Source organism: Electrona antarctica (assembly GCF_951216825.1).
Source record: "Electrona antarctica genome assembly, chromosome: 21".
In the NCBI taxonomy this organism is placed as follows: Eukaryota; Metazoa; Chordata; class Actinopteri; order Myctophiformes; family Myctophidae; genus Electrona; species Electrona antarctica.
The window spans coordinates 8,369,980-8,385,887 of record NC_136802.1 but is presented as its reverse complement, the minus strand read 5'-3'; the positions used below and the strand labels follow the sequence as shown (position 1 = coordinate 8,385,887).

General features: G+C 42.5%; 1 protein-coding gene across 1 annotated transcript; it reads right to left on the bottom strand.

Annotated features, from left to right (window-relative positions):
- Nucleotides 1–1,262: 1,262 nt before the first annotated feature.
- On the bottom strand, nt 1,263–7,481 carry six7 (SIX homeobox 7; the record flags this gene model as incomplete). The annotated part of the gene is made up of 3 exons (XM_079490431.1): nt 6,936–7,481; nt 2,134–2,297; nt 1,263–1,476 (listed from the first exon to the last, which is right to left on the bottom strand). Exons 1-3 carry the CDS (start codon nt 7,344–7,346, stop codon nt 1,263–1,265), a joined length of 789 nt encoding a protein of 262 aa, XP_079346557.1. The 5' UTR covers nt 7,347–7,481.
- Nucleotides 7,482–15,908: the final 8,427 nt, after the last annotated feature.

Below are 15,908 nucleotides of genomic sequence, written 5' to 3'. Positions count from 1 at the left end.
CTCGAGACACCCACAAGGTTGGATAAAAATAAGTTCATTTATTTACATAAAATGTTTACAAAATACACATTTTTCAGTGAAATGCAGCGATGTGTTTTTATGCGTTATGGTGATGGGTATATAAGACATGAAAACAGTTGCAGGCCTGTGTCATTTTGATAAGGTATGACTAATAGGTCTCACTGTGAATGTTAAAATAGGCACATTAAAAGTTAGTGCTTCAATTCCTCTCCGTTCCCTCATCATTGTTTGAGATGTTTCACCTTCATTATGTTCACCCTTGCAGGTGTTTTATCAGCGCGGGAAAGCATTTGAGAAGACAACTTGTCAAACAGCAAAGGAGAGGAGAACAGGTAAATTAAGAAAGTGTAAAACAGTGGGGTGAGATTTTAACTGGGGTTTAGAAAGTAGTTTTAATTGTAAAAGAGTTAGTTCTTGGTTCCTCTTTAAGGCAGTGAAAATCAGTCCTGTTTTCACCATTGACTTTAGCGTATATAGCCTGGCTATCACTCAAGGCATTGATCATTCAATGGGTGCGCCTGAACCGCTGTCAATAAGAAATGCACTCTGTAATGTACATGACGATTTGAAAAATATCTACCTAAAGAACTTAATATAACGTCAACAATCAAGTCATCTAGAGACATCCGTGGGCATTATTTCTATTAATGCGTTTCCTGAGATGTAGAAGTACCCACGTAACATTGTCTATCTACAGTTTTGATTAAATACAGTCATTGTTTAGCTCAGTCGGCACTATATCTATAGGCCATTTTCACAGCAGCCATTTTCACATGAAATGGTACGGTAAAAAAACACAGTTAACAATTAAGGTTGCATTCATTCAGGTCAAACAGAGACCGGGTTCTGCTATAGTGCATGTAGACTCACTTGAAAGGCTCTGCTGAACTAAATGTAATATTATTAAAACGTATAGGCTATTCGCATAATCGTCAACACCTGTGTTTACCCTACTATTTAGGCCTAATGTTAATATGGCTGCCGTATATAGTACAGTCATGTCGGACATTTGTGTTTGTTTAAGTGCATGTCGTTTTTGTCTGTTCTTGTTCCCTCATAATGTTCACGTCATAGACAACAACCGCATCACGTCGCAGCTCTAGAACAGCTTTGGAATGTCCGCAGATAGTATGTTCTTCAATGTCAGTCCATCCTTTCTTCTTTACATAGCCGTGATGCTGTGATGACAGGCGCCTTTAGGGTCCCAGTCTAGGGGCAAGAGAAAAGAATCCACGCTCTCCTCAGGGCTCAAACTCACTGTCGCTACTGACAGAGATCTCGGGTGTGGAGGCCCCTGTCCTGTGTGGCTCGGTGCCTGTGCTGCAGTCACTGGCCTCGGGGCTTCCTGGGTGGTGAGGGTAGGCAGGCCGAAGGTGGGTGCTGTGGTGGTGGTGGCGGTCCTGGGAGCCATCGGGGGAGCTCTGGGAGACCATGAGGGAATGATCCTGCTGCAGTCTGCAGGGTGAAGGGAAAGAGACTATTAGTCATCTTGCTTTAAGCTTGTAGATGTGCTATTATTATTTTCCTTTTTTGTAAACATTCATTTTATGATTTTATATATTGCCTGTATACATGGCGCTGCCCAAAAATAGGGGCAACAAAGACATGTTAGAAAGTTGTTGAGAGTCAGCCTCATGCAAATCAAGAGACTCTGACTGTTCCCTGAACTGAATTGAGCAGGTTGGTAGAACTGTGTGTGTGTGTGTGTGTGTGTGTGTGTGTGTGTGTGTGTGTGTGTGTGTGTGTGTGTGTGTGTGTGTGTGTGTGTGTGTGTGTGTGTGTGTGTGTGTGTGTGTGTGTGTGTGTGTGTGTGTGTGTGTGTGTGTGTGTGTGTGTGTGTGTGTGTGTGTGTGTGTGAGAGAGAAATCTGTCAACTCACAAGTGATGATTGCGACACACCCATCATGATTATATGAAGCATGTTTGATCAATAAAACTGGACAAATATGTGTGGCGACATCTTGACAAGTCTGAGTCTTTTAGTCACCAGTGGTTGGATTGGCGAGGGTTTAAAAGTCTTTAACGTTTCACTGGGTGCAGACAGTGAAAGGCCACCCTAAAGCAGCGAATAATTAGGATGACTGGTGTGGTCATCATGTTTTTGAGACATACCTATTCTTTGCCGATGCAGCTCGGTCTCTTTGTCGCCGGTTCTTGAACCAGTTGCCGACCTGTGTGGGTGTGAGACCTGTAGCCTGAGCCAGATGCCTTTTTCTGGACGGGTTGGGATAGGGGTCCTGCAGGTACCATTCCCTCAGCAGGCTGCGAGTCCTCTCCTATGAAAAACAGAGACAATGGTGGATGTTTTAGTTTCCAGGCCGGTTTCAGTGTTGATTAGATATGTACCATTGTTTTACTTCCTGAGTCCGATACTTATAACTATAACCTGCCTATTGGTCGATACCAATACCGATCCGATAGCAGTGTGTAATTTAAAGTCACGCTACAGAAACAGGAGATAGGCTCCTGCCCTATGGCCCTATCATGGCTCGTCAAGGCTTACTGTACACAGAACCTCAGAAGACACAGTGTGTGGAAACAGATCTCATTCATAATATGGTATAAGCCGCCAGTGAGTCAGTTGACTCGCTGTTATGAAAACCGTCTCATCAAACACTGCTGAGAATAATCTGGCAGATGATCTCTCGCCGTGCTGGTCGACGTGGTCTTAATCTCATTAAAGTGGATTTATAAATAGTGTGTTGATCATAATCTACAGGAGGAGCGGTGTACGTAACATATGTATATCCAGTAAATTGGATAATGCTAAGGGCTTATGGTGCTGGTTAGGCCGTCCCTTATGAGGTTTAAGGAGAAGGGTCTGAATGGGTCTGTTACACTTGTGAGCAATGCTGCATTCATACTTCCAAATGTGTTGGTTTAGCCAATTTCAGCCATTGATTCATTGAATGCTTTATTAGCACGTTTAGTTAACAGCACATGTAGTACAGTCGAAAGTTATGCTAAAAGGATAACACAAAAACCCCAGGGGGCTTGTTTCCATTGTTTCCACATGGCGTCCCTATTTTGGGCATGTCATTATAGGCGGAAGTGGTCACAAATATTCAAATATTAAAAAATATATATTACAAGCTCAAATTACTATTAAGTATTGTAGATATGGCTATTTTCACTATTTTTGGACTCTACTGCCCTACCGTTCACCCTTACAGCATTTAACGGACTTAAACGTTGAACTTTGAACCTTGAAAGCTGCCTCCAGTTTGCCGTCCAAAGCAGTAGAATCATTGGTCTTGCCTGCCTTAGTTGGAAGGTCTCACTCCACAGTTGTTGAGAATTTACAACCTGCTAGTATAGTCTCCTTCAACAGCCTGTATTGGCAACTATTTCCATATTTCCTTCTAAGTACACTCTTTCAAATGTTTTAGAACATTAGATCCTGGTATGGCATGCTAACATTGTGTGTTGGTAGCATCCCAAAAAAAAAAAAACTTTTCTTTTACATTTTTATTACACGATTTTTGTAACCCGTTTTTTTTCAACTGTCAATTGTCTAGTGTAAACCTGGGCGCTACACTCCCTCTGCCAACCTGGGGAGAGCAATGGCTGACCTCATGTTTCCTTCAATGCATGAGGAGTCCAAGCGGCTTCTTTTCGCCTGACAGAGCGGAGTTTCCCCGGTTGGACATAGCGGGGAAACTGGAAGGAATTATTCCAACCAGTTCTTTTCCCCTCCATCAGGCGACCCGGCTGGCCAGGGGCAGGCAGTTTAGAGACCAGGATTATTATGGCATGTTTTTTGTGAGGGTACCACTACCTACCTAGTACCAACCCCATCCCAATCATTTTAACCACTTTTCTTTAATATGTTGGCTATTCAAAAATAGTAGATCTACAAGCTCACAGCACATCACTTTGTGCCGCTTTTTGAAAGAAAAAAAAGAACACAGATGGCTAAACAGGTGGAGTTAGCTGGTTTGGCAGATAGTTTGAGGATGCAATGGAGTTAGGAGGTTTTCGCCTAAGCACTTTTTAATACTTTCCATTGGTTCAATATTGTTTTAACCAACACAAAACACACAGACATAAAGGTGTTCAATAGCATAGATGTATGCCAAAAAAAATCTAAAACGTGATTAGATTTTGACAGCACATTTTTCTTTTGGTCATATAGTCTCTTGAATAGTTTTCATTTAGTTTTAGTCACCTGGAATGTTTTAGTAAAATGTAGTGTTTTGGTGGTGTATAGTATTTAGTCGACGAAATCAACACTGGGTCCCACCTGAGCTCTTGGCCCTGGGGTGAAACCTTCTTAGCGCTGCATGTGCAACAGATGGCTGGCCTTCCTGCCTGCAGACCACAGACCACTTTCAATAGACTGTCTCCAGAGCTCTGACTGCATGGCTACATTTAGTACATTAAGGCTCATTCATAGTCTGGATTTTCGGTGGTGGGGTGACCACCGCTCCGGTGGTGAGGTGACCACCGGAGCTGAAATAACGTTGAGCGGTGGTGAGTAAAAATGGAGAGAAGGGCTGGGGCGGTGGCGGTGGTTTGCTCTTCACCGCGGCTCGTGACGTCATGTTGTAGTTCGTTGGTCACCTCACCACCGAAAATCCAGACTATGAATGAGCCTTTACAATTTACAATTCAGGCAAAGCTTACATTCAGCTCAGACAAAGCTCATAATATACTATACTGACAGAAATTAAATAAGTACTTATTTATTTCTTCCTTTTCTTAACCCATTCTGGGCGCGAACCCCTTTTGGTGTTTTAACCCTCCTGGACGGGGTTCTGTACAGTATGCACAGTATTCCAAAAAAGATATAATAATTTGATGCTGCTATATATATATAAGTTTTTCCAGAAAACTTAGAAGATTTAGAAGGCGTTTTTAGAATCGGCCTCAGTTTTAATAAAATTGGTTCCTTCCTTTTCTTTATGTAAAGCGACTTTTGGTACTTAGCAATATAGTTCTATATCAGTGGTTCTCAACCAGTGGTCCAGGCCAGGGACCACCAGTGGTCCTTGAGGGGTTCCAGGTGGTCCCCAGCTAAATGGTTGGTAACCAAATGGACCCATCTGTAACTCTTGAGTGTAACATTAAAACAAACCAAATGGATTTGGTTGGATGGATTTTACACTCTCAAGAGTTAAAATATTGTTAAACATCTGCATTCATTTCTTGTTAATTTACAAGAAGTCTACACAATTAGAGAATGTAGAAGAATTGTTAATTTGATCGTTTGCCTGTTATCTCCTAATGAACCAACATCAATACAGCATGGAACTGTGGAACATATTCTCTAGTTTTGGGTCTGCAAGATGAAATCTCATCAAATGGTGGTTCCGTGGCTCAATAATGCAGAACAAATAATGGGCCTTGATATGAAAAGGGTTGAAAATCACTGCTCTATATAAATCTTTGCTATTATTATTATTATTATTATTATTATTAAGAATACTCTGTTACACGTATAAGGCCTGCATTAAAAAATGCTCCTGAAAGTACAAAAAACAAACAATGAAATGAAAAAAGTTGCCACTAGGTGACTACGGCAGCCAATGAAATGATAAGTTGTCACCAACCTGATAGAAAGTAGACCAGCCTGCTTCGCAAAGCTGGTAAAAAAAACGATGTATGTTTTATCATCTTCATAATTTATGCTTGTTACATTTTAGAAAGGCTACTGGTGGTTTGAATGGATCTACCTTTTGGGCACCTGATATAAGGCGATATCGGAAGCCTTTATAAATGCGTTTGGCACGTTGGACTGTACAGCTCCATAAGTAACTGATCTGACCTTCCCCCAGACAGGTCCTGATCACTTTACAAAACCTATACTCCTGACATGCAGCAGATCTCTGACCTTGCAATAGGACACCAGCAGGTCTAATGTGCTTTAACCTGCAGCTCAGCAGGCATGGAGGATCACCCCTGGGTTCATAGCATTATCATCTTAAGAGCTCAGAAAGCCAGGCTGCTTGATACACCCACCCACCCACACCACACCACGGAGTCCTATGGTTTTAAAGTATATAGGCTAATGTATGTTAGACACGTGAACCATTGCTATATGTCTCATTGCTTAGCTTTCATCATTCAGGATAGTGGTCGCCTCTAATCTTGAGGAGTAAACTGTCTGTGACACACACACTTACACACCCATCAAATCTATATAACTTTTCCCTTTACATGATGAATTGAAAATGGTGGGCCCTATTGTAAACAAGTGTAATGCTTTATGGTGTCGTCCACTCACAGTTAACAGTTTTTGTATTGAGTTGTACTTGAAATGTACTGTAATTATGCAAACTGTTAATAAATCAATCAATCAAGATTCAAAACCTTTAATGGTTTTGTGAGAAATCTGGGTGACGTTGGAGCAGAAAAGAATACACAGGCTAGCCTACTACTGTACTACATCATACTATGCTGGATCTCAGCGGGACCCTCGGGGGTTCCTCGAAGAAGGGGTTCCAAATAATGGACCCTTGCAGGACTGTATGGAACCACTTGGTTAAATGAAATTACCTTATGGGGTTATTGGCAGTCCTTGAAATTGAAAAGGTTCGAGAATCTGACTCACTCACTGTACAAGGATGTACTGTCGCTTTCCTGATACACAGTACAATGATCTAGCCCTGTCATAATCATGACAGCAGTGTCTGAATGTGAGGTTGTGAACCATGCCTTAGTCAAATCCACAGTGTTAATCTATCCATGTATACATTCTGAGAGTGTACAAATGGAACCACCATTTGTACACTCAGAGTTACATCAACACTAGCCCTGAAACATGACTCATGTAACGTTTCAGGACTAGTGTAGCCTACTGTTACTGTGTTCATGTAACTCTGAGATGTCATGGCTACATTATTAACACTGACTATTTTGAACATGGGGAAAAATACTATAGAAGGGGGAAGAAAACGCACAATTGGACTCACCTTAAAGCAGTGCGTCTTCTGCTCTCCGTCCCAGATGGTGCGGGGCAGGGGGAACTTCTTTCGGATGCGGTACTTCTCCACCGGTCCCAGGGGTCTGCCCCGGAGCCTCTCCGCCTCGCGGTAGTGCGCGTCCAGCCACAGGTCCTGGAGCTTGGCGTGCGACTCGCGCGTAAAGCGGTGCGTCTGCAGGATCTGATAGAGACCCTCGAAGTTCCCCCCGTGGAAGGCGACCAGGGCTCGGGCTCGCATCACGGACTCCTGTCTGTTGAGAGCCTCGCCGGCGGTGCCCGGCACGGCGGCGGGCAGCGACCACAGGAAGCGGCCGAGGCGCTCCATGTCGCCGGTCTCCTCCAGGTTCTCGCACACCCGAGCGACCTGCTCCGGCGTGAACATCGGCAGCACTGGAAACATGTTTCTGTGTTGTGTTTGATTGTTGTTGTTCGGTCAAAGAGAGGCAGTCTAGACTAGTTTAAGGAAATGTTATTTTGCTTTTGGTTTTAAGGCGCATCGCATGATCCTGTACCCAACCGCGCGTAAAAAGCTCCCGTGTGCAGGTGCGCACACAATACCTCCGTGCCGTGCGCCTTCTGGATTTTTATGAAACTGATACACGTTCGTCTGTATACTCTTAACTTCAGCAATAGTCACATGTAATCGGAATCAACGGCATGACTTCCTTTTGTAAATTGCTTCTCCCTTTGCGAGCCCAGTAGCCTATATTCGTGCTACCGGGAAGCAATAAGATGTGGCCGAGCCGATACAGGACAGGTCCTGAGAAGTTGTGGCTATAGTAGTAAAGAAATAAAGCCAGGAGTCAATCTGTATTTATAGCTCGATACAATTAGCATCGCTGGAGTTGTTTTGAGAAGGATTATATGACTGGGCCCATTAGCCTCTTAGCGGGGGGTAGTGTGTACAGAGGTGACTGTTGATCAGCTTGTTTGGCTTAGCTTAGCCCCGAGGATATGTTGACTGGCGGGATGACTGCGGTGTGGTCTGTGGCGGTGGTGATGAGCAAACAGGCGAGGATCGTTTATTTAATTGGTCCCGATGCCGATCTGATGGAAATCTGGAGGTATTATCCCTGGATGTGTAGTGAAGCGTTGTAAAGTCCTAGAAAGAAAGGATATGCATGGCTCAAACTAAACGAAATGTTGCCACCAAGATCAATGTCTGATAACTATATTATTAGATTAATGTGTATGCCTAATTATAACCAGGTAAAAGTACTGTATTTTTTTTTATAAATAAAAGTTTCAATAGCCCACTGCAATGTAGAAATACTGTTGCAAGTAATAGTCCAGAATGAAAAAAATACTTTAGTAAAAGTATTGGCATCAAAATATACCTAAAGTAAAAGTACCCATTATGCAGTCTGCAGAATATCAAATTTCACAGGTTTCAATTTTTCTTTTTCCTTTTGAAAATAGCAAATCTTTAAGCTTGTAGATCGGCTATTTTCAAACAGGCAAAGTTTAAATAGGGCCGAAGTGGTTAATGTATGTTATGTAATAATAATAATACAAATCTACAAAGGGACTATAAAAAAGTTTTCTAATAAAAAGTATAGGCTACAAATGTTAATGCTGATTGCTGAGATATATATATAGGAGTAGAAGTAAAAGTATAAAACATTGGAAATACTCCAGTAAAATATAAGTAGGCTACTGTACCTCAAAAATGTACTGTATTTATAAGCACAATACAGTAGCCTACTTAAATATAGATCTGCTCAGATCAATCGGCCACCGATCAATGATCGCCCATATTCACTCCAAATGACTCGATCTGTGATCGGCAATTTACCCTATCTGGAGAAACCGTCTTATACCATTTAAGTGGTATAAAAGTCAATCAGATATATAGTATAATATAATTTTGCGTCTTTGTGACTGGCTTAAACATTCTCCCCTCCCTCCCCACACACACACACAGAGGAACAGTTTCGACGTGGGTTTTGACATAATAATTTTGAAAATCTTCCCCTTACGCACAAGATCGGCATCGGTATCGGCCGATCATGAGAAAAACAATCGGTGATCGGGATCGGTCCCAAAAAAACCCTGATTGGAGCATCCTTCCCTACTTAAATACAGTACTTAAGTAAATGTATACCTATAGTTACTTTCCACCACGGGAATAGCCTAATATCAACAATAACAATCAGCACACACTGACTGCTTATAAAGAGCAGAGCTCTCGCTCACACACCAGCCACTAACACACACAGGCTCGTGTTTTAATCCATTAAGACCTCAGACCAGATTCTACAAAATGTCTTCTAAATCCTGACAGTTTCCTGAAAAACCTATGTTTCTATATCAGTGGTTCTCAAACTATGTCATGTCAAGGACCCCAAAAATGATATGTATTTGGCCGCTGACCCCCCATCTGAAAATATGTTGTTCCAGGGACCTCCCAGAAGCAAAGATTTGAGTTAAAAACGTTCGCCGTGAAAGCATATCTTCAAACATTTGCGCCACATTGAAAAAACAAAACAATAAAACAAATAGCAGATCTACAAGCTCGTAGCATGGCACCAAGTGCTGCGCTACGAGCTTGTAGATCTGCTATTTTTCCAACAGCTAAAGTTTATAATAATAATGGTTAAAGTGGTTAAACGCTAAAAACGACACGGATGCGTTCCTGTGGTAATTGGGTTAATGAGTTGTGTCTCTCCTGGTCACTGCCTCTGCCCCCTAGCCATGAAAACCATGGATCACATGGTGTCTCCTGGTCACTGCCTCTGCCCCCTAGCCATGAAAACCATGGATCACATGGTGGTGTCTCCCGGTCACTGCCTCTGCCCCCTAGCCATGAAAACCATGGATCACATGGTGTCTCCCGGTCACTGCCGCTGCCCCCTAGCCATGAAAACCACGGATCACATGGTGATGCCGGTGTCTCCCGTTTGACCGAGAGGACACGTCGAGACGACGCAGAGCCGCTAAACCTGCCACCATGATCCTCCCGACACAACTACTAATACCTCGTAATTAAACTAGACAGGGCTATCCTCCTGCATGCTCCGTGACCTCCCACAGGACCAGTGGGTATAATTATAGGCTAATGCAGTGGTTCTCAAAGTGCACGAGGCCCTTAACGGTTTAAGGGCCCCAGACGGAGGTCTCTGTCCTATTAATTAACTACGTGTGATGCCCTGGACGGAGATTGATTAATAGGGCGGAGATTATTGATCAAAACCGATCGCATCGCTCCACAGGCTGGGAGCGTCTGTTGATCAACAGTGGGACGTCATCGAAAATGTTCCCCCTCCATTTTAGCCGACGAGATCGAAAATTTTAAAACGTTAACTCTTGATCTAAATCATTCCGTCCAATTCTAAGAAAAGATTGTGTTAGACGGCCCATCGTGCTCCCGTCTCTAGTCGCGGTAGAATTAATCATACCTCCCGTTGTTTGCCGATTGCCTCGAGAGTGTTTTGGCTACATCAAGCTACTTCAGCCACATCCGGGATAACATCCGGTCCGTCGCTAAATGTGCTCCGCTGCTATAAATCGCTGGGCGCTATGATTTAATGGATTAAATGACGCTATTGCGCTTTCAAGTGAATTTATCACCAGATTTTATGATCAATCTCTTTTATCAATCTGTGTCGTCCATGCATATTATGGACACTGAGAAATGTCGTCATTCGGATTTTTGAAGGCTTTTCGTGAATGTATGTCTCTATACACAATACATCGTAGCATTCTTTTGTATCTCACCATGCATCAGAAACCTGTAGACCTGTAAGTACAGTGGTTCCCAAACCTTTTCATGTCAAGGACCCCCAAATTGACACTAATTAGCCCACAGACCCCCATTTGAAGAGATATGCCTGCACATAATGCCAGGGACCCCCATAAGAGAAGATTTATTTTACGGCTCTAGCAGTGATTGTCAACCATTTTAATTCCAAGGACCCCCAGTGTAGTAGTACAGGTAACATCCACTAGTGCTGCCTTGGGGTATAGACGACAATTAGAGTATAAAATCCCCCTGTCAACGTTGGGCAAACATGATACGTGTTGGTAGATTAACTCTAGTTGGAACAAGGCTAATGGAAAGGGGGTAACTGTGTGTGTGTGTGTGGCGCGTGTGTGTGCGTGTGCGTGCACCACACACTCTAGCACCTAAGGGGAGAGAAATTAGCTCAGAGTAGATCATGCTCAAGACTAATCTATCCCTTCCCGGGCTCAGACATTTTACGCCATCGAAATCTTTGTGACAGTGGTCACACATATGCACACGCACACACATGACACCCCCCCCCCCCCTCCCTCCCCCAAGCTCAAATCCCGTAAATACAAAATCTGGTTTTAACACTTTTGAGAGCAGATTGAGTGTCAATCTGCTTAAGCACTCCCAACTCAAGCCGTAGAGCTGGGAAATGAATCACAAGATGATGACCAGTAACAGATGAGAGGGGGTGTGTGTGTGTGTGTGTGTGTGTGGTGTAAAGTAACTAAATACATTTAGTCAAGTATTGTGTTTAAGAACACTTTTGAGGTTCACTTTAACTCCATAGTACAGGTACATACAGTAGCAAATTGTACGTTTTACCCGACTGCAATTATTTGAAACTTGAAACATACATTTACCATATACATTTTGGCCATTTGAAAATAGCCGATCTAAGATTTTTTACATCATTTTGGACATTCTGCATAATGACTATTTTCTACTTTTGGTGATACCAATACATTTGTACTAGTGCTGCACCATTCTTGCTCAAATGCAGTGTTTTTTGGCAGCAAACTTTAGTTTTAGTCATAGTCTCTTGAATAGTTTTCATTTAGTTTTAGTCACATTTTAGTCACCGGGAATGTGTTAGTGTTTCAGTATCAAAAGATTTTAGTCGCCTAAATCAGGGGTGGGCAACTTTGACGATGGCGAGAGCCACTATATTTCCACAACTCACTCCAGCATTGCATATTACTGTCGTATAAAAAATAGCCGATCTACAAGCTCAAAAGGCGTCGCACAGCGACGCGTTTTGATCTTGTAGATCAGCTATTTTTGCTATATTTGAATTGAAATACTGATTTTATTTTTTATTTTTTTGAATTAGAATCCTGAAAAGTAACCTTTTTATTGATTTTCAAATGGATTTAGTTTTAGTTATGATAACTTTATGAACTAAATACAAATTGTACACAAAAAGACAATGCTACTAATACTAGTCGTTAAGTACTAGTCATTTAATACTAATTAAGTATATATATCATTAGCGGGTCATGTTTGCATGTTTGGAATTGCAACAGCTGAAATCAATACTATATCAGTATTCTGATATTGACCTGCGGCCGCATTAAGTGAAGGTAGGGGCCGCTAGTTGCCCACCCCTGGCCTAAATCTACAGTTGATTTAGTCGACTAAAAGGTATTTTGGCGGGCCTTGATGCCGTCGTAATGACTGATTTTACACTTGCTGAAAATAGCCGATCTACAAGCTCACGACGTGTCACACTGCGACACGTTGTGAGCTTGTAGATCTGCTATTTCCAGCATGCAACCAAGTGTAAAATGACTTATACTGGATCTCTTGTCCACTAGTCCCTTCCTAACATTTTACTGTAGTTTTTTTGACGAAATTCACAATATATTTAGTCTCAGTTTTAGTCATCGTAGCTTAGTTTTAATTTAGTTTCAATTTAGTTTTTGTCAGTGGAAAAAGGTAGTCGACGAACATTTTTCGTCTTTGTTTTAGTCGACGAAATCAACACTGATACCAATACATTTGCACTAGTGCTGCACGATTCTTGCTCAAATGTGAATCTCAATTTTCACAATCACGATTCTCATTTTTTCCATTCAAATATTTATAATAAACAAAAACGATAAACAAAAACACAAGAGTAACTAAAGTGAATTGGACAGCCAACTAGTGCTGCACGATTCTTCACGGTTCTTCACAAAATTAGATTGCATAGGTGTCTGAATCTAGATCTTGATATTTTTTCGATTAATTGTGCAGCACTAATTTGTAATTTTACTCAAGTAAATTATACACAACAAAGTCTTATGCACACCTATTTGCTCTGAGACGGGTTCGTAGGCAGGGCTCAATGTACTCAGAAAAATGCACACATTTTCGTCACCGCTAAACCCCTAACCCCTTATCCCTAAACGTCTTTGCCTTTTTTTTTTACTATTTTGAAAATCATTTTTGAATAGTTCAACTAGCCAATCTACATTGACACGTTGTGAGCTTGTAGACTGGCCATTTTAACTATTACAAAATGTTTTGCAAAATAGTAAAACAAGGCAAAGAAGTTTAGGGATAAGGGGTTTAGCCCGATATGCCGTTATTTCCATGTTAAGGTGAGGTTGTTTGTATGAAGGGGTACAGTAGGTCTGGACTAGACCACCCATTGATTGAGCCATTCTTTTGGCCTTTTTTACATTTTTTATTTTAATTCTTCCTTTTAATTGAGTGTGGCATCCCACAAGGCTTTGTTATCCACTTGGACGTTTTGTAATTAATTATGTAATTATGTTTTTAAAAAACCAATTTATTTATACACAGTCCAATGCCCATATTAGACAATAGTTTTTTCTTAATTGATTGGATATTTAGTTATTATTAAATATGGGCAGATGTACACACAAAGGCCTAATGTGTACACACACACACACACACACACACACACACACACACACACACACACACACACACACACACACACACACACACACACACACACACACACACACACACACAGAGCTTCCCATTATGGTGGAACCCCACGTGGCATAATTAAATAGAGGCTTAAATGGACGGCTCCTGCTTAAAATTTGAGCTGTTGATTTTGCCAACAGACAAAGCAGGGGGGCGTCTCTCTCTCTCTCTCTACGTGAGTGTGTGTGTGTGTGTGTGGAGAGAAAGAGCGGGGGGGGGGGTATTACCACCACACTGTATAAATCCACACCAAACACAATTAACAAGCAATTGGGAGGAGAAGTAATTAGTATTATCTGCTTATCACTGGCAGCTCCTATTCAGAATGGGGGCAAAAAACACACAACGAGCTCGCAGAAACACACACGCACGTGGTCACGTGCACACACACACACACACACACACACACACACACACACACACACACACACACACACACACACACACACACACAGAGAGAGCGCTAATTCCCCTCCAGGCAAATGTGTAGGGGCTAATTACAAGCTCGTTTGCAAGTCAATAGCAGCATCCTCTCAAGCGGGTCCGTCCCCCTCGCTCCTCTCCATCAGGTTCCACATGTCAGTGTGCTGCATGGTATGTGTTTAGTCCACTATCAGCTTATAATATATGGCATGGATCAGTGGTTCCAAACTGGGGGTTGGGACGGGACCCCCAGGGCGATCCCCACATGATTTCCCCCCAGAACATTATTTTCTCACTCAACAGTAAATCCATCCATCCATCTTCAACCGCTTATACGTAGTCGGGTCGCGGAGGCAACGGCTCCACCAGAGAGCTCCAGACTTCCCTCTCCAGAGCAACATTAGTGACTTCCTCCTGGGGGATCCTGAGACGTTCCAAGCAAGGCCAGTGAGTCGATGTAATCCCTCCAACTGCGCCTTGGTCTGCCCCGGGGTCCCAGTGGGACGTGCCTCGAGGACCTCCCTATAGGGAGACGCCCGAGAGGCATCCTAACCAGATGCCCGAACCACCTAAGCTGGCTCCTTTTCAGGCGAAGAAGCAGCGACTCTATACTCCGAGTCTCTCTCGTGTGACTGAACTTCTCACCCTATCTCTAAGGGAGATGCCAGCCGCCCGTCGAAAAAACTCATTTCGGCCCATTGTATTTGCGACCTTATTCTTTCGGTCATGACCCACACTTCATGACCATAGGTGAGAGTAGGAACGAAGATTGTTCGGTAGACGGAGAGCTTTGCCTTCTGGCTTAACTCTCTTTTCGTCAGTAAACAGTAAACAAACGAACACAAAATATAAGTGCACACAGGGTATCTGCACATCTGAGTGGTCTTTTTTTTGGTTTTAATTTGTTTAAAATGTCCTGCAGAATGTATACAATGTTCCTTATTTCATGTACGTAGCAATGCACTAGCTAACATTAAATTATTTTTTAAAGATTTGTTTTGAGCTTTTCTGCCTTCATTGATAATTACAAGTGAAGATAGACAGGAAAGAGGGAGGGAGAGACAGGGAGCAAAGGTCATGAACGGGACTCGAACACGCGACCTGCTGTCAGGCCAGAGCCTCTATGTGGCACGATGCGCCTGGACCGCTAGGCCATGCAGCAGGCCCCCTATAACATGACACTACTTCCATGGGAAATCCCTGCTGCTTGAATTAACGGGGAAATTAGCACCTCCTCCACACGCACACATGCACGCAGTATCATTATTGACGTTGGAAGGATCAGCTTATCATGAGCTGCTTGGTTGTTTACTGCAGGATTCATCATGTTAGCTCATCGTGGCACCCATGTGCTGGGCTCCATTTGCTGTGTGTGTGCGCGTGCTTGTGTGTGCATGCTTGTGTGTGTGTGCGTCCTGCTTCTGATCACACTAAATTAAAGTGCATTTCCTTTGGAGAAAAGTAGACTCACTGTATGTGAGAGAGATATATGATATGTTTGATACTGCTCTGCCTAGTTTTAGCTCGATAAGCTGTGGACACAGCTTACCCACTTAAGAAGATCTAATCTATTTATTTATATCTTAAGGTGTATTAAAGATAAGTAATGCTGCAGCTGAACACTCAAAGTGAAATTGAAAGTTTGATTTCATCTAATTTAATCTGTGCTGCTCAAGAGTAGAGCCGAGAGCCAAACCAGTGGGGGATATTAGTGTATTAATTAAAGTGACTGTTTTGCCTATAATAAACCAACTGGGAATGGCGCCCCATTACCACAAAAAAACCTCTCCAAATCCAGAGTGTTAATTTCAGTCGGTGTAAAAGGGTCTGTTACAGATCCATTATTACACTCTCAGAGCTAAACAC